We start from the raw sequence: 26,074 nt of genomic DNA on the forward strand, positions 1-26,074 counted from the left end.
TTATCTGTTCTAAGTCAGTTCTGGAAGTATATGCAAAAATTATTTTGGTAAGTTACTGCTAGAGATAGAAATAAAGCATTTTAGAAAGCTAGATAATGTCAATTGTTTCTTAAACAAAAGGAAGAAAGAAGCTAATTTTTTGGATAAGTAATTGATTCTCCATTATCTAATTCATGGATAACAACTCACCTTCTGTTGATAGAACAATATTAACCATTTCCAATCCTCTTTAGAGACAAAAATTTAGTATCAACTAAAAGGCAGACCTAGACCTCTTGTTTTAAGCAGTAAAGAAGTACTTGCTCTCTTTTCTCACTGGCCCATTCTGGGAGGAGTTCTGATCTATTTGAAAAAAACTTAAGTTGCTAGTTTCCTAAAGTTCTATAGTTAGCTCACAGAGCCAGAGTTGAAAGGGACTGTAATCTTTAGGAGTCTGTTTCTTTTCATCAGAAGCAAAGAATTCCATTTAAGTACCATCTTTTTCCCCCAAGAAGGAAAGCTTTTTATGTTATTTCTTTCTAACAACGGCTATAGAGTAGAAATAACAAAGAAGAAAGAATAACCCTACTCAATCTTATCAACTCCCAGAAATAACAAAGGTTAACAGTTAGGCACATATTCTTCCAGACTTAAGGAAATATAAATACATGCACATATTACATATGACTTAGGATCAGCATATGAACAAAGGCCACAGAGAGCAGTAGATCAAGTGGTATCAAGAGTGAAAGAAGAGAGGGAAAAAGGGAAGAAGAGTCCATCTGCTATCATTCCTCATCCTATTCCTACAGTATATGGATATTATCAGATAAAGAGGTTTCTGTAGGTTAGCTAAGACACCAAGCCATGCTTAATTTTATGGATGAATGTCTATGTAATTTCAAATAAACTAAAAACAAACTTCTCACAAGCACTGTTTATACTCTATAATAATATCTATAATTAAAACCTTTTTAAAAATTACACTGACAAGGCTTAAATTTGACTTAGAAAAAAAAAACTGATGATTTTAGACTACAACCCTCATAATATCATCTTGTCTCTCTGCATCAGGCCACACAGATCAACAGCCATGAATTTATAGACTGAAAAGATCAGAGGGAATGTAATGGAATGTTATGTTGGCCAAGAATTAACAAATAGTTCATAGTAAATGACCAGTGACTTTATAAGATTTAATTATTTTATTCGAAATTCATTGTACAATCATCTTAAACTTTCTAAAAACTCTTCTTTGGGCTATTTTGTGCTGATAGTTTTGGTTTTTGAAATACAAATGGAATATTAAGAGTAAGGCTGCAAAATTTCACCTTATATAATTGTTAACAGTACTGTACATGCAATTATTATGTGTAAAATACGTAGCAAAGTACCAGGAATTTAAATACTCAGTAAGTGATAATTATTATTAAATAAGAAGTAGTAATGACAAAAGTTAAGAGTATGAACTTTGAAGTTAGAGAGAAAGGTTTGAAATCTACCACTTAATATTTGTGTGATCTTAGCAGAGTTTTTTTCAGCTGTAAAATAGGTTTTGGGAAGATTATATGAGATAACATATGTAAAAACTTAGCACAGTATGGTACAGGAAGCACTGGATTATCAATAACTATTTACTTTCAGACATCCCCTTTTCTGAAATCACAGCACTTTGTATATACCACTGTCACTGATCCTTACCACACTGGATTATTGATCTGAGTACCTACTTCTGTTTTCCCAGAAGAGAGACGCTCTTTGAGGCAAATATTTCATTTATTCATGACTATATTCCAAGAACAGTGCCTACTATGGCACCCAACAAATATCCTCAATGAGCCTAGCAAACTCATAGCCATCTTTAAAAACTAGTGCATGGATTTTCCTTTTGGTGCAGCTTTCCTTGCTCACTCATAATAGTAAGAAACCATTGTTAAGGGCTTACTCAAGTCAGCCACTGTGCCATTTGATTTAAAATGCATGATCAGGGACTTCCCTGGTGGTCCAGTGGCTGGGACTCCATGCTCCCAATGCAGGGGGCCCGGGTTCAATCCCTGGTCAGGGAACTAGATCCCGCATGCATGCTGCAACTAGAGTCTGCATGCCACAACTAAGACCCAGTACAGCCAAAAATAAATAAATATTTAAGAAAAAAAAAGCATGATCACTTTTAAGCCTCACCACACCAAGTAAAGTAGACAAGATTATTATCCCCTGTATTTCAGTAGAGGAAAAACACTTAGAACTAAGTTCAATAACTTGCCCAAGGTCATTCGGTAAGTAGGTGATGGAGACAGAAATCACGCTTTCCTTCCAGACAGTTTCCTTCCTGAGTGATCTTAACCACTATTCTATACCTTTACCCACAATAATAACAGTAACCATTTACTAAGCCCTCTCAATGTGCAAGACACTGTGATACATATTTTAGATGCATTATTTTATTGAATACTCAATAACCTTAAGAGAAGGTACTATTATTATCTCCAATTTACAGAAAACAAAACTAAGTTAAGCACCCTTCCCAGGGTAACAAAGCTATCAGTGAACATAGATCACCTCCTCCCAGAACTTGAGCCACCACACATACTATTTCCTCAACACCCTTGTGTCCCGCTTTGATTCACCTATGTACCTAGGACTTACCTGGTTCCTTCCTTTTATCACAGGTATTGCATCACTTATTTACAAGTTATTCTACCCCTATGAGAATGTAAGCTTTTTATTGCATCCCTGTAATAGCCTAGGTCTGCACACAATAGAAAGTGAAGATTCAATAAATATTTGTAAAACTTCTATTTCTAATCAATGACTTTTCAACTTTATAAGCTGTGATATCCCTTCTTTAAATAACAATGGGCTTTTAAATAATATTTTTTTAAAAATGGTGCTGTGTGCTTTAAGCAGCCCAGAGACTCCATTCAGGCTTCTACTCACCACTCAACAAAAATTTGTGCTGTAAATTCACTTACTTCACAGGGGCTCGAGCATAAACCTGAAGCCAATCAGGAATTTCTGCAGTATGATAAGGATTTGCAGGTACCAGAAGGGACTGATTTCTTTCAGTTTGCTGTGGCTGGTATGTGACAGGAGGAGGTTGATCATACCGAGGTACACTAAGAAGAAACAATCAATGTTCATTAGGATAAAGGCCCTAAATAAAACATGAAATACAAGAATAATATTTAAGTGTTTTTCAATGTGCCTCTTGCCCAAACTTCCACCTAAAAAACATAAGGATCTGGCTTTTTTTTAAACCATACTATAGGGGAAGAAAAATGCACCTTCTCTTGGAAACTTGTATGTCACTAGTGATGGATATAAAACTAAGCTAAATCTTTACATATTTTTAAGAGATTTCATCTGGCTGATATTTATTCTTTTCAAGGGCAACTTTAAAGAAGGTTATTAAAAAAGTCAGAGCTAAGTTATAATCTTTATACAGAGGCTTAAAACTAGAATCAAATTTTAGTAATAACTAGTAATTAGCTATAAATTTATACTGGAAAAGTTGATAATTTTTCTCAAAATAAGAATGGATATTTTCTTTCTCCTTTAGGCTGAAAAGGGGGTTTGGAACAGGTACTACAGTAGGAGTGAGTACTGTGCTTGAAATATCCACATAACTATACTATTTCCTTTCTACTTTTACCACCTTAAGAGAGCATATCGGAGTTAGGGTTGATTAGAACCTGTTTTTAGAACCTGTTTTAAGTCAGAGACTTAAAAAAAAAAAAAAGACCATGCTTTTAATTAGTTCTAACAGCCTATAAGTTGGGGGAGGGGGGAAGGAAAGAACAGCAAGGTGGGGTAAGGGCTCTTAATGGGAAGATGCTAAGGAAAGCACTGACCCACTTGAAGGTTAAAGACTGAATTCCCGGAGACCATAATGGCCTATTCCAGACTTGGAGATAAAACTGGAAGAGCCTGCCTCCAAACATAAAGGTTTATGTGTGTATCAGGAAAGATCATTCCAATACTAAACCAGGACTCAAGTAACTGTTGGATTAGACTGTAGTTAACAATTTAAAGATCAATGTGCAAATGGCACTGAATTTTATCTTCAACTCTTCTTTCATAAGTAGGTGCAAAGTGAAATATTCCTTGATAGCACAACTGGGAGGTGGGAAAGAACTGAGGCTTCGAAGTCAGATACACCCTGGGGGGTGTGCGGGTTAACCTCAGTTTGGCCAATTACAAGCTGCACGAATGTAAGCGAAACTGCTTCACTTCTCTAAACCTTAGCCTTTTTATTTGTAAAACCAGAATAAATTCATACCAAAAATGACTCTTCTAAGGATTAAATGACCTAATATATGTCAAGAGTTCTGTATAAGGATTAGCATAATACAGACAACCAAACAGATGCTAATACTACCTATCTGAGCTTAAGGAAGGTGTTTATTCTCTCCTGCTTAAAGTCTACAGAGTTGCTAAGAGAAGCAAATTAACTAATTGTGAAAATGCTTTGTAAACTATAAAATTCTATAATAATATTCAATATAAAATTAATGATGATAAACAGAAAACTAGGCTCAATATACTCTCAAATCTGGTTATATGGACCAGAAAGCCTCTGAGATCCAGTGACAGCAAACTGTAACCACGTTTTGTTGGGGGTTTTTAGGGTTTTGTGGTTTTTTTTGCATTTCTATCATTTATTCATTCAACAAAACATCTACCTGTGTGTGTGTGTCTCTGTGTTTGGTGCCGGGGACACAGCAGGAATACGTGGAACTCATCCCTGCCCTTGGGTAAGGGTTGTGATCAGGTGGGAGGGAGGCTACAAATTACCCCTATGTCACAGGCCGGCAAATTGAAGCCAGGGAGAGCAGCAGCTTGCCTGAGATGGTAAGGAGAGCAGGCAAAGGGGCCAGAGCCCAACACAGGCAGAGAGTCTGACTTGGTTCTTTTGAAGGGATGACAACCTCACTTGCTCAATGAACACTGAGTGCCACTAAATGGAATCACTGGAAAAAAACTTTTTCAAACTTGAATTAAAAATCCAAATATGTAAAATGATTAAAACAGCACAATAATGACAAAGCTTAGTTTTCTGGGTGATAATATTAAAATGTAGGGACTTCACTGGTGTTGCAATGGTTAAGTCCGCCTGCCAATGCAGGGGACATGGATTCGAGCCCTGGTCCGGGAAGATCCCACATGCCATGGAGCAACTAAGCCTGTGCGCCACAACTACTGAGCCCGCGTGCCTAAAGCCCGTGCTCCACAACAAGAGAAGCCACCACAATGAGAAGCCCGCACAGCGCAATGAAGAGTATCCCCCGCTCACTGCAAATAGAGGAAGCCCACGCACAGCAACGAAGACCCAATGCAGCCAAAAATAAATAAATAAAATAGATAATCTTCACTTTCTTGTGTGGCAACAGTTAAAAAACATAAAATATCTGTAAATTGAATAAAATCAGCAAAACAAAATTCAAAATATATTCTGACACATTAGAAGGTAGATGTGTATTTTTTATAGAAATTTAAATGTAAAGAGGCAGATATTCTATTTATTTACTTTAATTTCTGGGTATCTTTAACAAAAGCATTCTGGCATATTAAAGCAGAATCTGATCATAAGAATATTGATCCTGTTTTTGAGGTTTGTTTAACAGTTGTTTTTTAATTATTAAAGTCATTCATTACTAAATATAAGTCCAGAGGAAAAAATCTCATAAGCTGTGAAAAATAAAGTTTTCAAATCAAACTTCAGGACATCTTTCTCTTTGATGAAAATATGAGTTCAAAATCTAACTTTAGACAATTTCAAAACAAAGAGTTAAGATAAAGTTGATAGTCTACCTCGGAGCACAGGGATGCCTATATTGAGCCTTTTTATTTGTGTGATCTACATAATAGGTTCCAAATTCTGATGACTCAACTCGCTCCCATCCTGGAGGAAGTCCTTCTCGCTCAAGAGGATGGCTCCAATGAGTTGTATTTGTGTTGTGATCTATGTAATATTTCCTCCCTCTCATTGTCCAGTCCACAGACCAGCCAGGAGGAAGGGGTAAATCTTCAGAACCATGGTTAGTTAAATTTCCTAAAGATGTAGCAGCAACTCTCCCAATACCTGAGAAGAAAGAGAAAAAGAGAAGAAATAGGACAATTATTCATAGCCAAAAAATATGCCATATGAAAAACACTTACAAAATTAACTATCCCAATCGTACTCTTCCTGTTAAAAAAAATCATGATTTTACTGTTGCAAATAAAATTTTTCATAAAACTAGCCAGTGTTACTATTATTTAATTACAAAAGAAGAGAGAAACTAGGCTCCCTCTTTGAAATCAGGCTTTTTTGGTTGATGCTTCCATCACCAGGCCATACAAATATTTAACTACTAACAAAGCTAATAAGTAAATATTATACGTATACTGCTTAAGAAAAAGTGAGGAACAGAAAAATTCACCTCATTCAAGATTTAAGATTTGACATTTCATCTAAAACAGCAAAAATGAACTTATAAAACTATTCCCAGTTTGTAATTTCTTAAAAATAACCTGGCTGTACTATAAAACTATTAAGTAAGTTTACCAAGATAACACAGTATAAGGTCAACATACAAAAATCAATTTAATATCTCTATACTAACAACAATTAAAAATAAGTTATACCACTTAGCTCCCAAAAATTAAATATTTACACATCAATCTAACAAAAAAAATTGTGAGATCTGTATGCTGACAACTACAAAACAATGACGAAAGAAATGAAATGGGTGTGGTCAAGATGGTGGAATAAGAAGACCCTGAGCTTGCTTCTTCCCTTGGGCGCACCAAAATTACAACTATTTACAGAGGAACTATTGATGAGAAAGACTAGAAACCAGCAGAAAAGATCTTCTACAACTAAAAATACAAAGAAGGAACCACAACAAGACTTACAGGAAAGGTGGAAACACAGTATGGTCAAGAACCTTACCCCCACGTGGGCGACCCACAAACAGGAGGATAATTACAACTGTAGAGATTCTCCCCAAGAAGCAAGGGGGCCCAGGTCCCACACTGGGCTCCCCAACCCAGGGGTCCTACACCAGGAAGGACCTTGTCCAGGAAGACAAGCCCCCAGAACCTTTGTCTTTGTAGGCCAGCAGGGCTCACTTTCAGGAGAGCTGGAGGGCTGTGAGAAATAAAGACTCCACTCTTAAAGGGCACACACAAAACCTCAGACACTCCGGGACCCAGGGCAGAAGCAATAATTTTAAAGAAGCTTGGGTCAGACCCACCTGCTAATCTTAGAGAGCCTCCCAGAGAGGCAGGAGGAAACTGGAGCTGACCCTGGGGACACAGACACTTGTGGCAGACATTTTGGGAGCTTCTTCTACCACCACAAAGACACTGGGTGCTGGCAAGCACTGTTTTGGAATTCTCCCTCTAACTTATTAGCACCAGAACCTGGTCTTGCCCACCAGCCTATGGGCACCAGTATTGGGACACAACAGGTCAAGCCAAGCAATTAGCCCAGCTGGGACACAGCCCCACTCACCAGCAGGCCATCTGCCTTAAAACCCCCTGTGACCGCAGCCACTCCAGGATATGCCCCTGTTCACCAGACGGCCTAGTACCAAGACCCACACACCAGGGCACCAGCACTAGTCCAATCCCCAGGACCCCGCAGCCAGATAACTCAGAACCTGGCTCCAACCACGAGTGGGCAGGCACTGGCTTCAGAACCCCCTGGGACCTGAACCTGCCCACCAGCAAGCTGACAAACAACTCTAGGACCCCCAGGGCCCTGTAGTCAGAGACCCCAGGACCTAGCTCCGCTCACCAGTGAGTTGGCACTAGTCCCAGAACCTGGTTTCACCAACTGGTCGGTGGGCACCAGCCCCTGGATCCCCTGAGCCCCGGCCCCATCTGCCAGCAGGCAGACATCAGCCCTAGGACCACCACAGCCCTGCAGCCTGGCTTGTCAGGACCCAACCCACCCACCAGCAGGATGGCACCAGCCCCAGGACCCCCTGGGCCCTGGCACCATCCACCAGCAGGCCAAAACCAGATCTGGGACACCTTAAGCCAATTTAGGCAGCCAACCTGGGATCTGGTCCCACCAACCAGTGGTCCAACACAAGCTCCGGGACTGCCAGGACCATGCCGACAGCTGTATAAGGAACCAGCCCCACCTACCTGCGGGCCAACACCAGCTCCAGGACCCCACAGGGCCCTATAGCCAGGGACCCTGGGACATGGCTCTGCCCAACAGAAAACCAAGTATAAAGCTATTAGGAAGGTTGAAAGACAAAAGTAATAAAATCATCTATATCCACAATAAGAAGTTAAGGGATACACAAACCAAAAAGAAGTAAAACATGACAAAACCGGTAAATATCGGGGGGAGGGGTAAAAATGCAGGGTTGTTAAAATGCATTTGAACTTAAGAGATCACCAACTTAACCACATATATATACACACACATATATATGGCTATATATAAACCTCATGGTAACCACAAACCAAAAATCTATAATAAATACACAAAAAAGAAAAAGAACCCAAATATAACACTAAAAATAGTCATCAAATGACATAAGAAGAGAACAAAAGGAACTACAAACAACCCCCCAAACAATTAAGAAATGTCAATAAGTACATATCTATAAATGTAAATGGACTAAACACTCCAACCAAAAGACATAGAGGGGTTTGATCGCAGGACTTCCACAGGACTGGGGGAAACAGAAGCTCTACTCTTGGAGAGTACACAAAAAGTCTCGTGCTCACCAGGACCCAGGGGAACAAAGCAGTGACCCCATATGAGACAGGGCCAGACCTACCTGCCTAGTACTGGAGGATCTCCTGCGGAGGTGGCGGGTGGCTGTGGCTCATGGCAGGGACAAAGACACTGGCAGCAGCAGATCCGGGGAGTATGCATTGGTGTGAGCCCTCTTGGAGGTTGCCATTAGCCCTACCCTACAGCCTGTAGGCTCCAGTGCTGGGGTTACCTCAGGCCAAACATGCAACAGGGCAGGAACACAGCCCCACCCATTAGCAGACAAGTGGCTGAAAAGTCTCCCTGAGCACACACAGCCCTTCCCACCAGAGGGATAAGACCCAGCTCCACCCACCACTGGGCAGGAACCAGCCCCTCCCACCAGGAAGCCTGCACAAGCCTCTTAGACAGCCTCACCCATGAGAGGGCAGACAGCAGAAGCAAGAACTACCATCCTGCAGCCTGTGGAAAGGAAACAGCAATCACAGGAAGTTAGACAAAAGGAGATGGCAGAGGATTAGGTCCCAGATGATGGAACAAGATGAAACCCGCAGAAGAACAACTAAGTGAAATGGTGATAGCCAACCTACGGGAAAAAGAATTCAGAATGATAGTGAAGATGATCCAAGATCTTGGAAAAAGAATGGAGGCAAGGATTGAGAAGATGTAGGAAATGTTTACTAAAGACCTAGAAAAACTGAAGAACAGACAAACAGACATGAACAATATATAACTGAAACGAAAAAAAAACACTAGAAGGAACCAATAGAAGAATAACTGAGGCAGAAGAATGGATAAGTGACCTGGAAGTCAGAATGGTGGAAATCACTGCCACAGAACAGAATAAAGAAAACAAAAATGAAAAGAAGACAGTCTAAGAGACCTCTGAGACAACATTAAATACACCAACTTTCACATTATAGGGGTCCTAGAAGGAGAAGAGAAGAGAAAGGACCTGAGAAAATATTTGAAGAGATAATAGATGAAAACTTCCCTAACACGGGAAAGGAAACAGTCACCGAAGTCCAGGAAGTACAGAGAGTCCCAGGCAGTAAAAACCCAAGAAGGAACACACGGAGTCACACAGTAATCAAACTGACAAAAATTAAAGAGAAAAAATATTAAAACAAGAGAAAAGTGACAAAAAAAACATACAAGGGAACTCCAATAATGTTATCAGCTGATTCCTCAGCAGAAACTTTGCAGGCCAAAATGAAGTGGCATGATATACTAAAAGTGATGAAAGAGAAGAAACTACAACCAAGAATACTCTACCCAGGAAGGCTCTCATTCAAATTTGATGGAGAAATGAAAAGCTTTACAGACAAACAAAAGCTAAGAGAATTCAGCACCACCAGACCAGCTTTGCAACAAATGCTAAAAGAACTTCTCTAAGCAGAAAAGACCACAACTAGAAACAAGAAAATTATGAATGGAAAAGCTCACGGGTAAAGGCAAACATACAGTAAAGCTAGAAAATCATTCACATACAAGTATATCGAAACCAGCAATTGTGAGAAAAGGAGAACACAAATGCAGGGTATTAGAAATGCATTTGACATTAAAAGACCAGCAACTTAAAACAATCTTGTTTATATATAGACTGCTATATCAAACCTCATAGTAACCACAAACCGAAAATCTACAATAGATACACACACAAAAAAGAAAAAGGAATCCAAACACAACACTAAAGTTAGTCATCAAATCACAAGAGAAGAGAACAAAAGAGGAAGGGAAGGAAGTTTATAGCAATACAAGACTACCTCAAGAAACAAGAAAAATCTCACATAAACAATCTAACCTTATGCCTAAAGGAACTAGGAAAAAAGAACAAAACCCAAAGTTACTAACAGGAAAGAAATCATAAAGGACAGAGAAGAAATAAATGAAATAGAGACTAAAAAGGCAATAGGAAATGGGCTTCCCTGGTGGCGCAGTGGTTGAGAGGCCGCCTGCCGATGCAGGGGACACGGGTTCCTACCCCGGTCCAGGAGGATCCCACATGCCACGGAGCAGCTGGGCCCGTGAGCCATGGCTGCTGAGACTGTGTGTCCAGAGCCTGCGCTCCGCAACGGGAGAGGCCACAGCAGTGAGAGGCCCACGTATCGCAAAAAAAAAGCAATAGGAAAGATCAATGAAACTAAGAGCTGGTTCTTTGAAAAGGTAAGAAAAATTGATAAATCTTTAGCCAGATTCATCAAGAGAAAAAGAGAGAGGGCTAACGTCAATAAAATCAGGAAAAAAAGGGAAAAGTTACATCAAATATCATAGAAATACAAAGGATCGTAGATTAATATGGATAATTACACATCAATAAAATGGACAGCCTAGAAGAAATGTACAAATTCCTAGAAATGCACGATCTCCCAAGATGGAACCAGGAAGAAATATTCAATAGAAGATACAAACAGACCAATTACTAGTAATGAAACTGAATCACTGATAAAAAATACTCCCAAAAAACAAAAGACCAGGACCAGACAGTTGCACAAGAGAACTCTACCAAACATTTACAGAAGAGTTAACACCTATCCTTCTCAAACTATTCCAAAAATTGAACAGGAAGGAATGATCATGAAATCATTCTACAATACCAGCATCACCCTGATACCAAAACCAAAGACACCACAAAAAAATTACAAGCCAATATCACTAATAAACATAGATGCAAAAATCCTCAACAAAATATAAAAATCAAATTCAACAATACATTAAAAGGCTCATACATCATGACCAGGTGAGATTTATCCCAGGGATGCAAGAATGGTTCAATATCTGCAAATTAATCAATGTGACACACCACGTTAACAAGTTGAAGAATATAAACTATATCATCATCTCAACAGATGCAGAAAGAACTATTGACAAAATTCCACAACAATTTATGATAAAAACTCAGCAAAGTGGGTATAGAGAGAACATGTCTCAACACAATAAAAGCCACTTATGACAAACCCATGGCCAACATAATACTCAACAGTGAAGAGCTGAAAGCCTTTCCACTAAATTCAGGAACAAGACAAGGATGCCCACTCTCCCTGCTTCTACTTAATACAATATTGGAAGCCCTAGCCACAGCAATCAGACAAGAAAAAGAAATAAAAGGTATCCAAATTGGAAGGGTAAAGGTAAAACTGTCACTATTCACAGATAGGATATTCTATATAGAGAACCCTAAAATCTCTGCACAGAAACTATTAGAACAAATAAACGATCTCAGCAAGGCAGCAGGATACAAGATTAATATACAGAAATCTGTTGCGTTTCTATACACTAATAATGAAATATCAGAAAGAGAAAGTTAAGATAAAAACAATTCCATTTAAAACCTCACCCCAAAAAAACAAACACAAAAACAAAAAAACCTAGGAATAAACTTAACCAAGGAGGTTAAAGACCTATATGCTGAAAACTACAAAACACTGATAAAGGAAACTGAAGAGGATTCGAAGAAATGGAAAGATATTCCATGCTCTTAAACTGGAAGAATATTGTTAAAATGGCCATACTACCAAAGCAGTCTGTAGATTTAATGCAATCCCTATCAAAACACCCATGACATTTTTCACAGAATGAGAACAAATAATTTTAAAATTTATATGGAACCACAAAAGACCCAGAGTTGCCAAAGCAATATTGAGAAAAAGAACAAAGCTGGAGGTATCAGTCTCCCAGCCTTCAGACTATACTTCAAAGCTACAGTAATCAAAACAGCATGGTACTGGTGCAAAAAGACACACATAGATCAACGGAATGGAATAGAAAGCCCAGAAATAAACTTACTCACCTACAGTCAATTATTCTATGACAAAGGAGGTAAGGATATACAATGGAGAAAAGACAGTCTCTTTCAACAAGCAGCACTGGGAAAGCTGGACAACTACATGTAAAACAATGAAATTAAAACATTCCTTCACACCATATAGAAAAATAAACTCAAAATGGTTTAAAGACCTAAATTTAAGACATAACACCATAAAACTCCTAGAAGATGACATAGGCAAAACATTCTTTGACATAAATCGTAGCAGTATTTTCTTAGATCAGTCCCCAAGGCAAAAAAAAAAAGCAAAAACAAATAAATGGGACCGAATCAAACTTACAAGCTTTTGCACAGCAAAGGAAACCATAAACAAAATGAAAAGACAACCCAATGGAATGGGAGGAAATATTTGCAAACAATGCAACCAACAAGGGGTTAATATCCAAAATATACAAACAGCTTACATAACTCAATGTTAAAAAAACAAATAACCCAATCAAAAAGTGAGCAGAAGACCTAAGTAGACATTTCTCCAAAGAAGACATACAGATGGCACATGAAAAGATGCTCAATGTTGCTAATTATTAGAGAAATGCAAATCAAAACTACAATGAGGCATCACCTCACACTGATCAGAATGGCCATCATTAAAGAGTCCACAAGTAATAAATGCCAGAGAGGGTGTGGAGAAGAGGGAACCCTCCTACACTGTTGGTAAGCATGTAAATTGGTGCAGCCACTATGGAAAACAGTATGAAGATTCCTTAAAAAACTAAAAATAAAGTTGCATATGATCCAGCAATTCCACTCCTGGGCATATATCTGGAAAAGAGGAAAACTCTAACTCGAAAAGATACATGCACTCCAATGTTTATAGCAGCGCTATTTACAATAGTTGACATGGAATCAACTCAAGTGCCCATCAACAGATTGGCTTAAGAAGATATGGTGTATATATGTGTGTGTATACATATATATATGTATACACACACATATATACACACACACATACACACACAATGGAATATTACTCAGCTCTAAAAAAGAATGAAATATTGCCATTTGCAGCAACATATGGATAGAGATTATTATGCTTAGTGAAATAAATCAAAGACAAATACTATATGATATCATTTATTTGTAGAATCTAAAAAATAATACAATGAGTCTATACACAAAACAGAAACAGACTCACAGACATAGAAAACAAACTTACGGTTACCAAAAGGGGAAGGGAGGGACAAATCAAGAGTATGGGATTAACGGTTACAAATTATTACATATAAAATAGATAAGCAACAAGGATTTACTGTATAGCACAGGGAATTATACCCAGTATCTTATAATAACCTATAGTGGAATACAATCTGCAAAAAATGAATTACTATGCTGTACACCTGAAACTAACACAATACTGTAAACCAACTAGACTTCAAAAAAAATTAGAGAGGTATAATCCCTAAATCTAATATACATACAAAAACTGCCAAAAGCAGCTGGGCTAGAAGAACAGTAAAGAAAGAAGTGGAAATAAGAACACAGCACTGCGCAAAACCAAGTAGCCCAAAACACTACCCTGGTAATTCTTCCTTTTCCCTACACAACCCCTTACACCCCTCGCAACCACAGGAGCCAATTTCAAATAACTGGCAGAGAAAAACCCTAATTATTCAATAATGTATAATTAGGACAGCACAACATCAATTCTATTAAAAAAATTAAAGGGGCAAAAAGGTACAAAGTTGATTAAAAAAGAACATTCAAAAAAATGTTGCCCCATGGACTTCCCTGGTGGCGCAATGGTTAAGAATCCGCCTGCTGATGCAGGGGACACGGGTTCGTGCCCCGGTCCGGAAAGATCCCACATGCTGCGGAGCGGCTGGGCCTGTGAGCCATGGCCGCTGAGCCTGCGCGTCCGGAGCCTGTGCTCCGCAACGGGAGAGGCCACAACAGTGAGAGGCCCGCGTACCGCAAAAAAAAAAAAAAAAAGAAAAAAGACAAGACTAAGAAATTGTCATACACCAAAGAACACTAAGGAAATATGACAACTAAATGTAATGTGGCACTCTGCACTGGATCCTGTAACAGAAAATGAGTATTAAGGAAAAAGCTGGTGAAATCCAAATAAAGCTTGGTATTTAATTTTTTTTAAATCCTCGAGTTCATAAAGACACTAAAAAAATAAACCTCATTGGTTACCTCTGGAGGTGGTTAGGGTATCAACTGACTATTCTGAAAAATAGTAAGTAAAGGAAAAGATCTACCATTTATCCTGTCTTATATGAATAGCAATATTGGATCTAGCCAATAATGATTAATGGCTTCCAAATCAATAGGTGAAAAGCTGATGGACAACATCATGATGATGAATTGGTATGACTTCTGATCCCATAACAAAATTTAATATCACAAAAAGAGAAATCAGTCATTATGTGTGTCTGGAACTGATGCAATAGAATGTACACAACGCCACCTATGAAGTACTCTGGCAGAACGGAAAATGCAAGAAAGAAAACAAAATCACTCTTGCTCAGTACCTTTTGGGAAGAAAGGCATACATTTCTAAAACATATGGTGACTATAAAACAAAACAAAGCTAACAAGTCTTTTGGTGAAACTGACTTTGGCTTCTGTCACCTGCAACTGAACGTTTATTTAGTAAGTGTAGCTTAAGCAACTTCAGTACTTAAAGAGAAAATATTTAAAGAGAAAAGAAATAAGCCAATGTACTAAAGACAAACACATAGCAAATAACTAAAATCACGCTGTTCAAGCATGCAGTGGCTTTATACTTTCTCATACTTCCATCACTAAAAATGTTGTAGTACTAGCCACAACCAAGGATAGCAATTTTTTAAAAGAATTATAATCAATTCAATGTACTCATATTGAGTTATTGATAAGACCCATAACATTCGGGCCCAACAGAGGTCCCCCTGGAAACACACAGATTTCTAAATGTAGCGTTAAAAACAAAAAGCTATTATAGTAATTTAAAACTGTACAGGCTTAGAGAGTTTGTGACAATTTCATTCATCTGCTTAGAAAATCCAAATTTCCATATACTGAACTTGCCTAAATCTAGAAACACATGTACTGTTACATGTAAACAATAGTAGGTACCAAACAGCAGATTTTAAACCATGATAAACTTGAAATTCACGTTTAGAGGAAACACAAAGACCTCTCTGTAAAACCTCTGTGTCCAGGAACTAAACCTTGCAAGTTATTGATAAGGGAGCCATGAAGTCCACAAAGTCCCAAATAGGCTCATCAGCTTTACCAATGCCATGTGAAACCATGATTCCTAACCTTTTTAGTTAGTTTCAATGACAGTTTATTTAGTTTCAATGACAAACCACCCCCCCACTTTCTGAAGCTGCCATGTGCACTAAATTTTTTTCAAACTATTATTTGGATAATTCTATAAAACTAGTGAGAGATGAATGTACTGTACAAAAAGACTGGAAACCACCAATCTAAAACATAAAATATTATCAGTAATAAAATAAGTCTAGCAGACTTAAAAAAAAAAAAGCTATATCAAGCTCTAACACACCAGACCTCCACTCTTAAGTTCAGTTAGAAAGCTGAAACTTCAATAACCAAACATGCCAAATCTGGAAAAAGCATACAAGAGCATATGATACCTTACAAAAAACATGAGCACTAACAATTATGAATGTCTACTCTGTCCCTGGCCCTTTCCATATGTACTATTTCATACTCAATCAGCGCTATGAGGTAGTGGTATCATTACCAATTTACAGATGAGGAAACAAAGGTTCAACAAGTAAGTTATTTTACCAAAGGCCACACAGATGATATAAGGTCAAATGACAAATTTATTACCAACCACGTAATCTTACCCCAAAAGATCAACTGTAATTCTTCAAAGAAAATATGACTGCCACTAATAAAAGAAAATGCAATCTATAATTCTGAACTTGTTTCTGAGCTACAAGGGAAAAAATAGTTTTCCATAATTTCAATTATTAGTCCCAGAAAAGAATGAGTGGCATTCATAATCTTCAAAATAACTTCCATTTGCAGGAATTAATGGCACAAGCACCTTCCACTTACATAAAATAAACTAGAACATTAATAAGCTACATACATGATTTCCCAAAGACACAGATAAAGTATTACTTTGTCTCTCCACCAAGCTTTCACTAGATATGCCTCCAAAGAACTTACTGTCCTACAAAAGTGGCAGATACCTACAAGATCTGTCCTTAGAGACAAGCTCAAAAATTCTAGTTTCCTTGAAGTGGCTACAGAGAATAAAATAGAATATGGAATTCTAATGAAGGTTACAACCTCCAGGGTAATACTAAACATTACAGACAATGTTATAATCAAGATGCTGATAAAAATAAACTAAACCAACTGCTTTTTTTCCTCCTCTCCAAAATAACTACAAATAAAGTTGTGCTCCTAAGGATTATTAACACTTCCTCAAAAGAAGATTCTGGTTAACTAATACTTATGCATTTCCTGGAGCAAACACAACTCCAGTAATTTTTTTTTTTTTTTTTTTTGGTAAGGCCTGGAACTTTTTAATTGATCTTTATTACTTGATTTCTTTAGCTGTCTTTAAAAATAAAAGTTAAAAGTTTGTTACTTACAATTGCATAGAACTAAATTAGTTAGGAGCAGAACAAAGGAATTCAATCTGCCTTTAGTATTCCAACTAAAGACTTCCTGTTAACAGCAGAATTCCTTCCTCTGGCACATACAGTAACTGCCTGTAGGCCAAAATGTTAAAGGTCAAATTTCACAGCTAAATGTAGAACGTGCTAGGCCGTAAAACCCGTTAAGATATTATACAACTTGTTTTTTGTACTTCTGCTAAATACAGTAAGATGAAATTAACCCCTGAGATAAGGCGTTTCTTAAAAGTCTAAGTAATAACTAATTGGCAGGAATTACTACTGTCAAGTCATTACAAAACTATTTTCTTTCATACCTTTTTTATGATTACATTAGTAACAAATCGAAATTTAAACCTTGTAAAAATAAATCTGTCTACAGCACATCCTTACTCTCCCACAAACTTACTTTCTCCTTTCCATTCATTCAAATTCCCTGAACTCTCTCCAGCATAAATCTGGAAAATATAAGAAGTTTCAAGTCTTTTCAAGATGAATTCAAGAAACTTCCAGCTATTGTCTCATATTCAGATTGTTTTTCTTCTGGAAAAGACAGCTGTTAGGCTTTTCTGTTTGGTTAATAATTGGGTTGTTAATCCTTCCCTGCCACTTAGGAGATCCCTGCAAAGAAGTTCCGTTTTTTTCTGAAAGGTAAAACATTAATCTTATTGCCCTGATATAAATTAATGTTAAGTGAAATTTCTCAAGCATGTATCACTGTCGTAATAAGTGCAAATCTTTTTTTAAATGACATTCTTTAATTTGAAAAAGTATCCAATTAACTTGTATTTTATTTATTTCTAAAATATGACTGGGGAAAGCTGTTTTAAAGTCTGTCATTAAAATTACAAAAACTATATCAAATTGCATAAAAAGGGTTCTAAGAGAGGATCCGTAGAAATTTAGTTTTTACAGTATTTCCTCAAAGATATTTTGTGAATCAGAATTTTAAAATAAGATTTTTAACCTGGTATCATTAATTCTTCATACTTCAGGCATAAAAGTGTCATGAGCTATCAGTGATGGTTGCAACATAAATATACATGGGAAACGTAAGTACGAAGAACAGCAATCTGTATTAATGAAAAAGATTGTTATAAGCTATTATTCCCACTACCCCTTGGCTACCAAAAATGTCTTAAGACTCCAGACTTGAAATCTGTGGATCCATTCACTTATTCAACCATTTATTTTTAGAGCACCTCTTATACAGTCAGGTGCTTTGCTAATCCTATCTGACTCTTCTCTTTCCCTCATCCCTCAATACCCATTATTGGCCAAGGCCCATCAATGCAGATGCGTCTCACTTCGCCCCTTTCCAAATGTCCCCAGCCTAGGTCAAATCCTCATTAACATTTAAAATATTAACCATAAGACATGCACCAAATGGAAATCTATGGAGCTTTGAAACTACATATAAATAGTGTTTAACATTCAGAAACTCATTAAAGTAAAAAAGCAAGGATATGAAACTGTACAGAGTATAATCACGACAATGTTAAAAAGAAATGTCATGGAAAAAGATGAAGGAAATAACTAAATACAAAGAATCTCTGGCATAATGAGTGCTTTACCTTTACTTTTCTGCATTTTGCAAATTTCCGATAATAAGCAGGTATTACTCTAAAAAATATATAAAAATGAACTTTATTTTTAAAACATACTATTTTGATTGGATAACAAATCACTTCTGAGGTTTAAAACTACACAATAGGGCTTCCCTGGTGGCGCAGTGGTTGCGAGTCTGCCTGCCGATGCAGGGGACACGGGTTCGTGCCCCGGTCTGGGAAGATCCCACATGCCGCGAAGCGGCTGGGCCATTGAGCCGTGGCCGCTGAGCCTGCGCGTCTGGAGTCTGTGCTCCGCAATGGGAGAGGCCACAGCAATGAGAGGCCCGTGTACCGCAACAACAACAAAAAAAGCGACACGATATCAGAAATAGCCAAAAGAAACACTGAAGTATGCAACTGTCTAATCCTTTAACCTAGAATTTAAAAACAAAAAAGGCTCTCACCTATTTTCATTACAGTATTTCTATATGCCTAGAAAACCTCTCCTCTTCAATATCCCAGTGAGACTTGAATGTCAGCTTTCACAAAATAAGCTGCTCTTGCCAACTGTTCCATACTATTTTCAAAACTTCAGTGATTTACTTTCTCCCCAAACCATAATTAAGTCTCATTTTTCCTCCAAAAGCATCATAGATTTGCACTACCACTGGTACCTGAGGTTCTCTTTTCTCTAGCAACCTATCCTGAGTACAGCTAGTAAACTAATCTTGAACACTGCTTTCATAAAATGAAAATCTTGTCCTTTTGAAATCTGCAATGGCTTCTGCTTGACTCGAGTTTAAATCCTACAGCCTGTTGTTGCATCACTAATCTCCACTCCATCTTACAACTTATTTCTTCAAATTAGACAGAATTACACAGTTACTTGGATTTACATGTCTGCTGTTTTCACTGATTATTTCACCTAAAATGTCCTTCCTATATCCCGTGTCAATCTACAGTCCAAGCGCAAAGAAAAATAGTTCAGGTCCCACCTCTTCCATGGACCATTCTCTAAGTATTCTAGCCTACCCTGATCTCTCTCTCTTCTGGCTCCCTATCGCACTCAGTCAGTACCACATAGTATAACAACTGTCTATCATCATTTTTCATATATTGGTTTTGTTCTCCCAAATAAGGTACCAGAAGTCAGATACCAAAAGGGAAAATGATAGACACATAAATGATTAATACTAAGTGAATGAAATGTTTTCTACACTCAAAACGCTCATACACCAAACTGTTTTTAAGTCACTTTATTTGAAGTTTCATGGGCTAAAAAAGTAAATGTCTCATGTATTTTTTATTTTTATCCTGCCAAAATTTAAAGCCTACAACTTACTAGGAAAAAAAAACAATCAGATTAAAAAGTTTAATTTTCAGCTTGCTTCAGTTTACCTAGTGTAATCTAGTACTTTAGGAATAAAGTAAAACTGTGCATTTCTCCTATCTCTTCTGCTCCCTGTCAGGAAAATTATCCCAAAGTCAGGAAATATAGAGAGCAGATTTTTGAAAATTATATGGCAAATATTTTTGCTCATTGCAAAAAGCACAACAACAAAAAGACACACTTAACACACAATTAATCATTTGACAGTAAGTCTTTTTAAACTAGGGAAATAATTCTTTAACTACAAAAACAGTTCTGTTAAAAAAGAAACAGTGCAAGTGTTAGCTAAGTAATGATGCAGTTGCCCGTGGTATCACCTACCATGCGCAATTCTTATTTGCCTTTCCTTTCCCAGGTTTAAGTCCAGTTTCTCTGAATCCCTAACCGTCCCATTCTACTAAATCTAAACATAGATTCAATCCAACTACAGACATTAAAATCTCTCTAAGTTTTCAAGGTTCATACTGTTAACAGTCTAGATAGAATTCAGATACGTATCAAGTTTTTACAAAATAATTAGGTGAGTTAATGGACACAAAATTCTTTCCCTCCATGTAGGTTAATAATTATTTGCAAGCAGGCTTAGCAAGACTGGCAAAATGGAGTAGTAGTTCTCTAGGAGTATCTGTTAGCTTCCCAAGAAAATCTAGAAAAAGAACATCTTTTTAATGAAGTGTTAATAAACCTAAATACAAACTAATTTTAAGTTACCTGAAGCATGCCTCCCCTGATTCTGTGGCATTCTTTGGAAGAGATCATGGTTGTATTCATAATATCTATAGTCTTCGTGTGCTCGATCTCCAAGTGGGCGCCTCCTCTGACCATCAAAATAATTATCTGAATAATAATATCGGGAACCAGAGTCTCCATTTTCAACAGCAAAATTAACTTCTGTTAAAAATGACTGAGAAGAGCCATATTCCCTAGGGACATCTGCTAGACTCCTGGCAAGGTAAGAAGGTGCAGATAATCTGTTGCTTTCTCTTCTCATTATTTCATGAGGTGTTCTTTGAATTGGAGTTCTAAGGAAACTATGGTTTCTTGAAACTATTCCATCTCCAGAAGCTGCAAAGGCATTAGAGCTTGAATCTGGAAGACAGATATCAGTTCGTCTTGGAATTGTTGGACCATGCCGGATAAATGAAGGCATAAGATCTATAACAGAACAAAGAGTAAAATGACCAGTAAGTAATACACTTTTCAAAAGTTGTTCATTTATATCTATCACCCCAAAATGAAAAATTTCAATGGACTTAAGAAAACACAATTTAAAATTTGGACTTAAGAAAACACAATTTAAAATTTTAGGAAAGTATTTGTGTTTGTTTGTTTATTTATTTATGGCTGCGTTGGGTCTTCATTGCTGCGTGCAGGCTTTCTCTAGTTGCGGCGAGCGGGGGCTACTCTTGGTTGCGGTGTGCAGGCTTCTCATTGCAGTGGCTTCTCATTGCAGAACACGGGCTCTAGGCACATGGGCTTCAGTAGTTGTGGCACGCGGGCTCTAGAGCGCAGGCTCAGTAGTTGTGGCGCACAGGCTTAGTTGCTCTGAGGCATGTGGGATCTTCCCGGACCAGGGCTCGAACCCGCGTCCCCTGCATTGGCAGGCGGATTCTTAACCACTGCGCCACCAGGGAAGTCCCTGGGTATTTAAAAATTGAGGCTGATTGATGTCTTCCCACTCAAATGAATTTATAATTTGTATAAACATGTTATATGTAAGCTCTGCCAGAATCGGACGTATTCTGCATACTACCATACATGATATGATTAAACGTCAATAAGCTTAACTATGAAATACACATTAATGAAACACTCATGAATAAACATGTAAACGATCTAACAAATGGATACACAGTTAACCAGCATAACTTAACATTTCAGTTTGTTTTGCTGATTTTACTTCATTTTCAAAATTCCCCAAGCCCTTCTTCAAGCAAACACGATTTAAAAAATAAAACAGAACATAATGCTATTCCCAAACATGTAAAGGTGAATTCCTCTAAAAAGATTTTAATATTATTAACCTGGCCTTCCTACTCTTGGAATTATGTAGCAGTAGTACAGTAATCAAAACATGGAAAAACTAAAAATTTAACTATGAAAATTAAAAAATAAAAAAGATCTCATTTCTGGGACTACCCTGGTGGTCCAGTGGTTAAGACTCCGCCTTCCAATGCAGAGGGCACAGGTTCCATCCCTGGTCCGGGAACTAAGATCCCATATGCCACAGGGTGCGGCCAAAAATCTTAAAAAAAAAAAAAAAAAAGAATCTCATTTCGAAGAGACACACAAATGTTGAACCAGTTCAAAAAAACGCCAAGTCTAAAACTATGGCTCCTTTAAGAACAATTATAACTCAAAACAGAAGATAAGAGAAGAACAATGGCTTTAAGGATACAGTACTTTTTTTTTTTTTTTAATTTTTGGCTGAGTTGGGTCTTCGTTGCAGTGCACGGGCTTCTCATCTTGGTGGCTTCTCTTGTTGTGGAGCACGAGCTCTAGGCACACAGGCTTCAGTAGCTGGGGCACATGGACTCAGTAGTTGTGGCTCCTGGGCTCTAGAGCACAGGCTCAGTAGTTGTGGCACACGGGCTTAGTTGCTCCGCGGCATGTGGGATCTTCCCGGACCAGGGCTCGAACCCATGTCCCTTTCATTGGTAGGCGGATTCTTAACCACTGTGCCACCAGGGAAGCCCAGGATACAGTACTTTTGAACACAGAACTTAAATAGCTTAGGTATTCCTGGTTAGAAAGCAAATACCTTTATAGCAAGAAGAAAACTGGATTTGGAGACCGTTTTATTAGTTCATTAACAGTATCAGAGAGCACTCATATTAATATACAACAGAAGCTAACTAAGCTAACTAGACAAAAATAAGTATCCAAATAAACAAGGCTCAACATTTGATGAAACTAAAAAAGTACTATATCAAAAGTTATTTGCTTAAAGGTGTGGCAAATGTATTTCATGATTTCAAGTAATGTTCAATAAACTTTATTTGCAGCAAACTGCAAGCTATTTTAGCCAAAATCCTAAGAGAATGTGTAACCGAAAATCAAAATGTTAAAAAAGGCTTAAAAATCAAGTTTCAGGTTACTGATGTACCCATCTGATCTCTTCTGTTCTGTAAGAAAGCACTGCAAATACAAGGATAAATCTGGAAAGTTGATGATGTGGTTGTAATGGAAAAAACATGCTCTCCACACCTTTCTGTGTGATCTTGGGCAAATATTACTAGGAACCTCTATGAAAAGCTTTCCCAATTACAATATGAGGTAATGCTTAAGTCACAAAGTCACCAGCTTCCAAGAAGGAAACTTACACAAAGGACCCAGCAGTATGAGCACCAAAAAATTAGCTCCTTAGCTCACAAATGTTCTGAACACACAAGCAAGAATTAAAAATTCAAAAGACTCCGCCGGAAAATCAGAGTCAAATACTTAAATTGAAAATTAGAAAAGTGCCAGTGTTCAGGGGGAAGAAAAATGCACTCTATTAAATTTTTTTTAAAAAACAAAAAAAAACTTTTTCGTAATATACCCTGAAATATGATAGAATTTGAGTACTTTCTTTTTGGGGTCTCTAGGGTGCTTTATTTGAAGCAATTCTCACGATGAACACAGCCAAACATGTAATTTTGGCTCCTCCACCCTGAGATCTACTATTGATGAGGCTTTGGGTAGTGGCTACAATAGCGACGGTCAGCTTTCACCTCCTTACTTCGGCATCCAACAGCTGACGGGCTAAGGAATTCTACCCAAGCGTTCGCACGGCTTCCAGCACGGGCGAGTGACACCCTCAATGTTTACAAACACAAGGCAAATCTCGACGTAACGAGAAGAGAAAAACATGTGCCCCAGTGTAATCACTTTAAAATCACTTTAAAATTTCCTATAAAATCTGGGGATCAGCAATTTAAGTGTTTCCTAAAGAACCTCTTTCTTCCCGTAATCAAAACCAACGACACTGCCACAAGGGAACCGGAAAATCTGTGGTTATTTGGGGGGAGGGGGGCGGAGGTGGAATAATCTAAGTTTCTTATTCTTTATCAGCTTTCAAACAACGAACACCACTCCAGGCATAATAAAATTAAAAAACAAAACAAAAACCAATATTCCACAGAGACCAAAAAGGAATGCGAAGCCGCGGGGAGCGGCGTCCGGCACCCCGCCCGGGTCCCCGCAGCCCGTGGCCGCCCCGGCCAGGTGTGGGCGCGGCGCCCGACACTCACTCCGCAGCAGAGGCGACGTCTCCTTCTTCACGTACTTCCCCTGCACCTCGGCCGGCTTGGACACTTCGTTTTTGGTTTTTTTTCGGGACAGCATCCTTGTCCACGAGGCCCCAGGCCACACCAAGCAGCCGCCCTAGGGCTCCGCGACGGGCGCCGGGCGTCCCCGCCGCCACCTCCGCCGGCGCCGCCGCCTCCTTCCCTCCCGAGCCGCCGCCGCCGCCGCCTCTCCGCAGCCCGGGGTCGCCCACAGGGACTGCCGCATGTTCGGGGCGCTAAGCGCGCCGGCCACCACTCAATCTCTTGTCCGCTCCTTCCCGGAAGTCTGCCCGCTCCGCGACGCTGCCCGAGAACTCAGAGAAGAGCGGCCAGGGACGCCCGCGCAGGGCCATGGTCCGCTGCGGGCCGCCTAATAGCCGCTACGACTGCCGCCGCCGCCGCCGCCGCCTACGTCCCGTAAACTTTCCCCGCGGCCGCTGGGAATTCTGGGAAACTCGACGCAGCGCGAGCGCCGCCGCCCCTCCCCCACACCAGCTCCGGGGCGCGGCTCGGACTGCCGGATGGTTGCTGAGCTCCTAGCTAACGGGCTGGCCCCGCTGTCTGCCGGAGGGGTAGCGGCTGCCCTCACTACCCCTCGGCGAGAAGCAGGTCCCGCGGACACGAAGGACAAAACCCTCCCGCGGGAGGCCGTGGCACGCTCCTGCAAAGGAGCTTCTTCTACCCGCAGATTTTTCTCTCAGGACCTCGAGGGAGCCGGTGACGCCCCCAAGATGCGTTCCCGTCCCCGGCCACGAAAGAGGACGTCCCTCTTGGAGTTTTTTGGGCTGGTAAATTCAAGTCCGTGATAGCACAGAACGCCAGTAGAGTTGAAGGAACACCACCACGCTTAGGCTAGTGCCGCACCAAAAAAAAAATCTAGAGCCCTCTTTTTGTTGAAAACATTAGTCTGGCCAATACTAATTAAACAGTATGAATCTGTAGTCTCCCAAGTGCCGGGGAGTGTGCATCTTTCTGATAAAGGAAAAAACGGAGGAAGAGGCCAAAATGGAGTTTCTACGATCTTTGATGTAAGATAAATTTGATTATTAGCATAACTTATTTAATCACCACTGTCATTATTATACGAACTAATCACATATTTCCTCTTGGAGATGTCAATGGAAAAAAATCAATAAATAATCTACAATAGGCATAGAAAAGAGTTTTATTTGAGCCAAACTGGGAAGTATAAGCCCAGAAGACAGCTTCTCAGATAACTTTAAGGAAGTGCTGGGGGAAGCATAGTTTTCCGCGTAGGTTTGTGTCTAGTGGGAACAAAGAACATTCAACAAGTCAGGGATGCGTTCCTTCAAGGTTTCCAAAAAATGTATCAGTTTGGAATACAGCGAGTCAGTATGGCCTTAGCACCTGGGAAGGGAGTCTTATCATTGAAGCAGCAACAGCATTGGTGGCCCAGCAAGGGAGGCATTTAATTTTTATTTTTAACATGGACATTCTTTAGTTTTGGTAAGTGAGCTCTTTTCTTTAATAATTAAAGCAGATGTACAATGTGTGTTTGATAGGCCACAGGCTGTTTTAGCTAGCATAAAGTTAACTCGTGTAATCCAGAATGACTTCCTTATACCTCAATATGTGAACATTTCTTTCTTAAATATTCCAGTATTCGATTTTTTGAGAATTTTGAGCACTAAAGGTCAAGACCTGGGATTTTTTAATCAAAAATAGACCGTACTTTCTTCTATATAACTTAGCAGAGGGGCAAAATGTACAGGATAACATTTAGAAA

At 38.9% G+C, this 26,074-nt stretch overlaps 1 protein-coding gene across 1 annotated transcript in view; it reads right to left on the reverse strand.

Annotated features, from left to right (window-relative positions):
- Nucleotides 1–24,771, reverse strand: part of SAV1 (salvador family WW domain containing protein 1) — a 28,969-nt gene extending 4,198 nt beyond the window's left edge. Inside the window, exons 1-4 of the mRNA XM_012533085.3 lie at nt 24,292–24,771; nt 20,771–21,214; nt 5,791–6,061; nt 2,952–3,095 (exon numbers count right to left, since the gene is read on the reverse strand). Coding sequence (XP_012388539.1) covers nt 2,952–3,095; nt 5,791–6,061; nt 20,771–21,214; nt 24,292–24,385 — 953 coding nt within the window. The 5' untranslated portion in view covers nt 24,386–24,771. The remainder of the gene's footprint in view (nt 1–2,951; nt 3,096–5,790; nt 6,062–20,770; nt 21,215–24,291) is intronic.
- Nucleotides 24,772–26,074: the final 1,303 nt, after the last annotated feature.

The sequence above is a fragment of the Orcinus orca genome, chromosome 2 (genome assembly GCF_937001465.1).
Source record: "Orcinus orca chromosome 2, mOrcOrc1.1, whole genome shotgun sequence".
NCBI classification, from domain to species: domain Eukaryota; kingdom Metazoa; phylum Chordata; class Mammalia; order Artiodactyla; family Delphinidae; genus Orcinus; species Orcinus orca.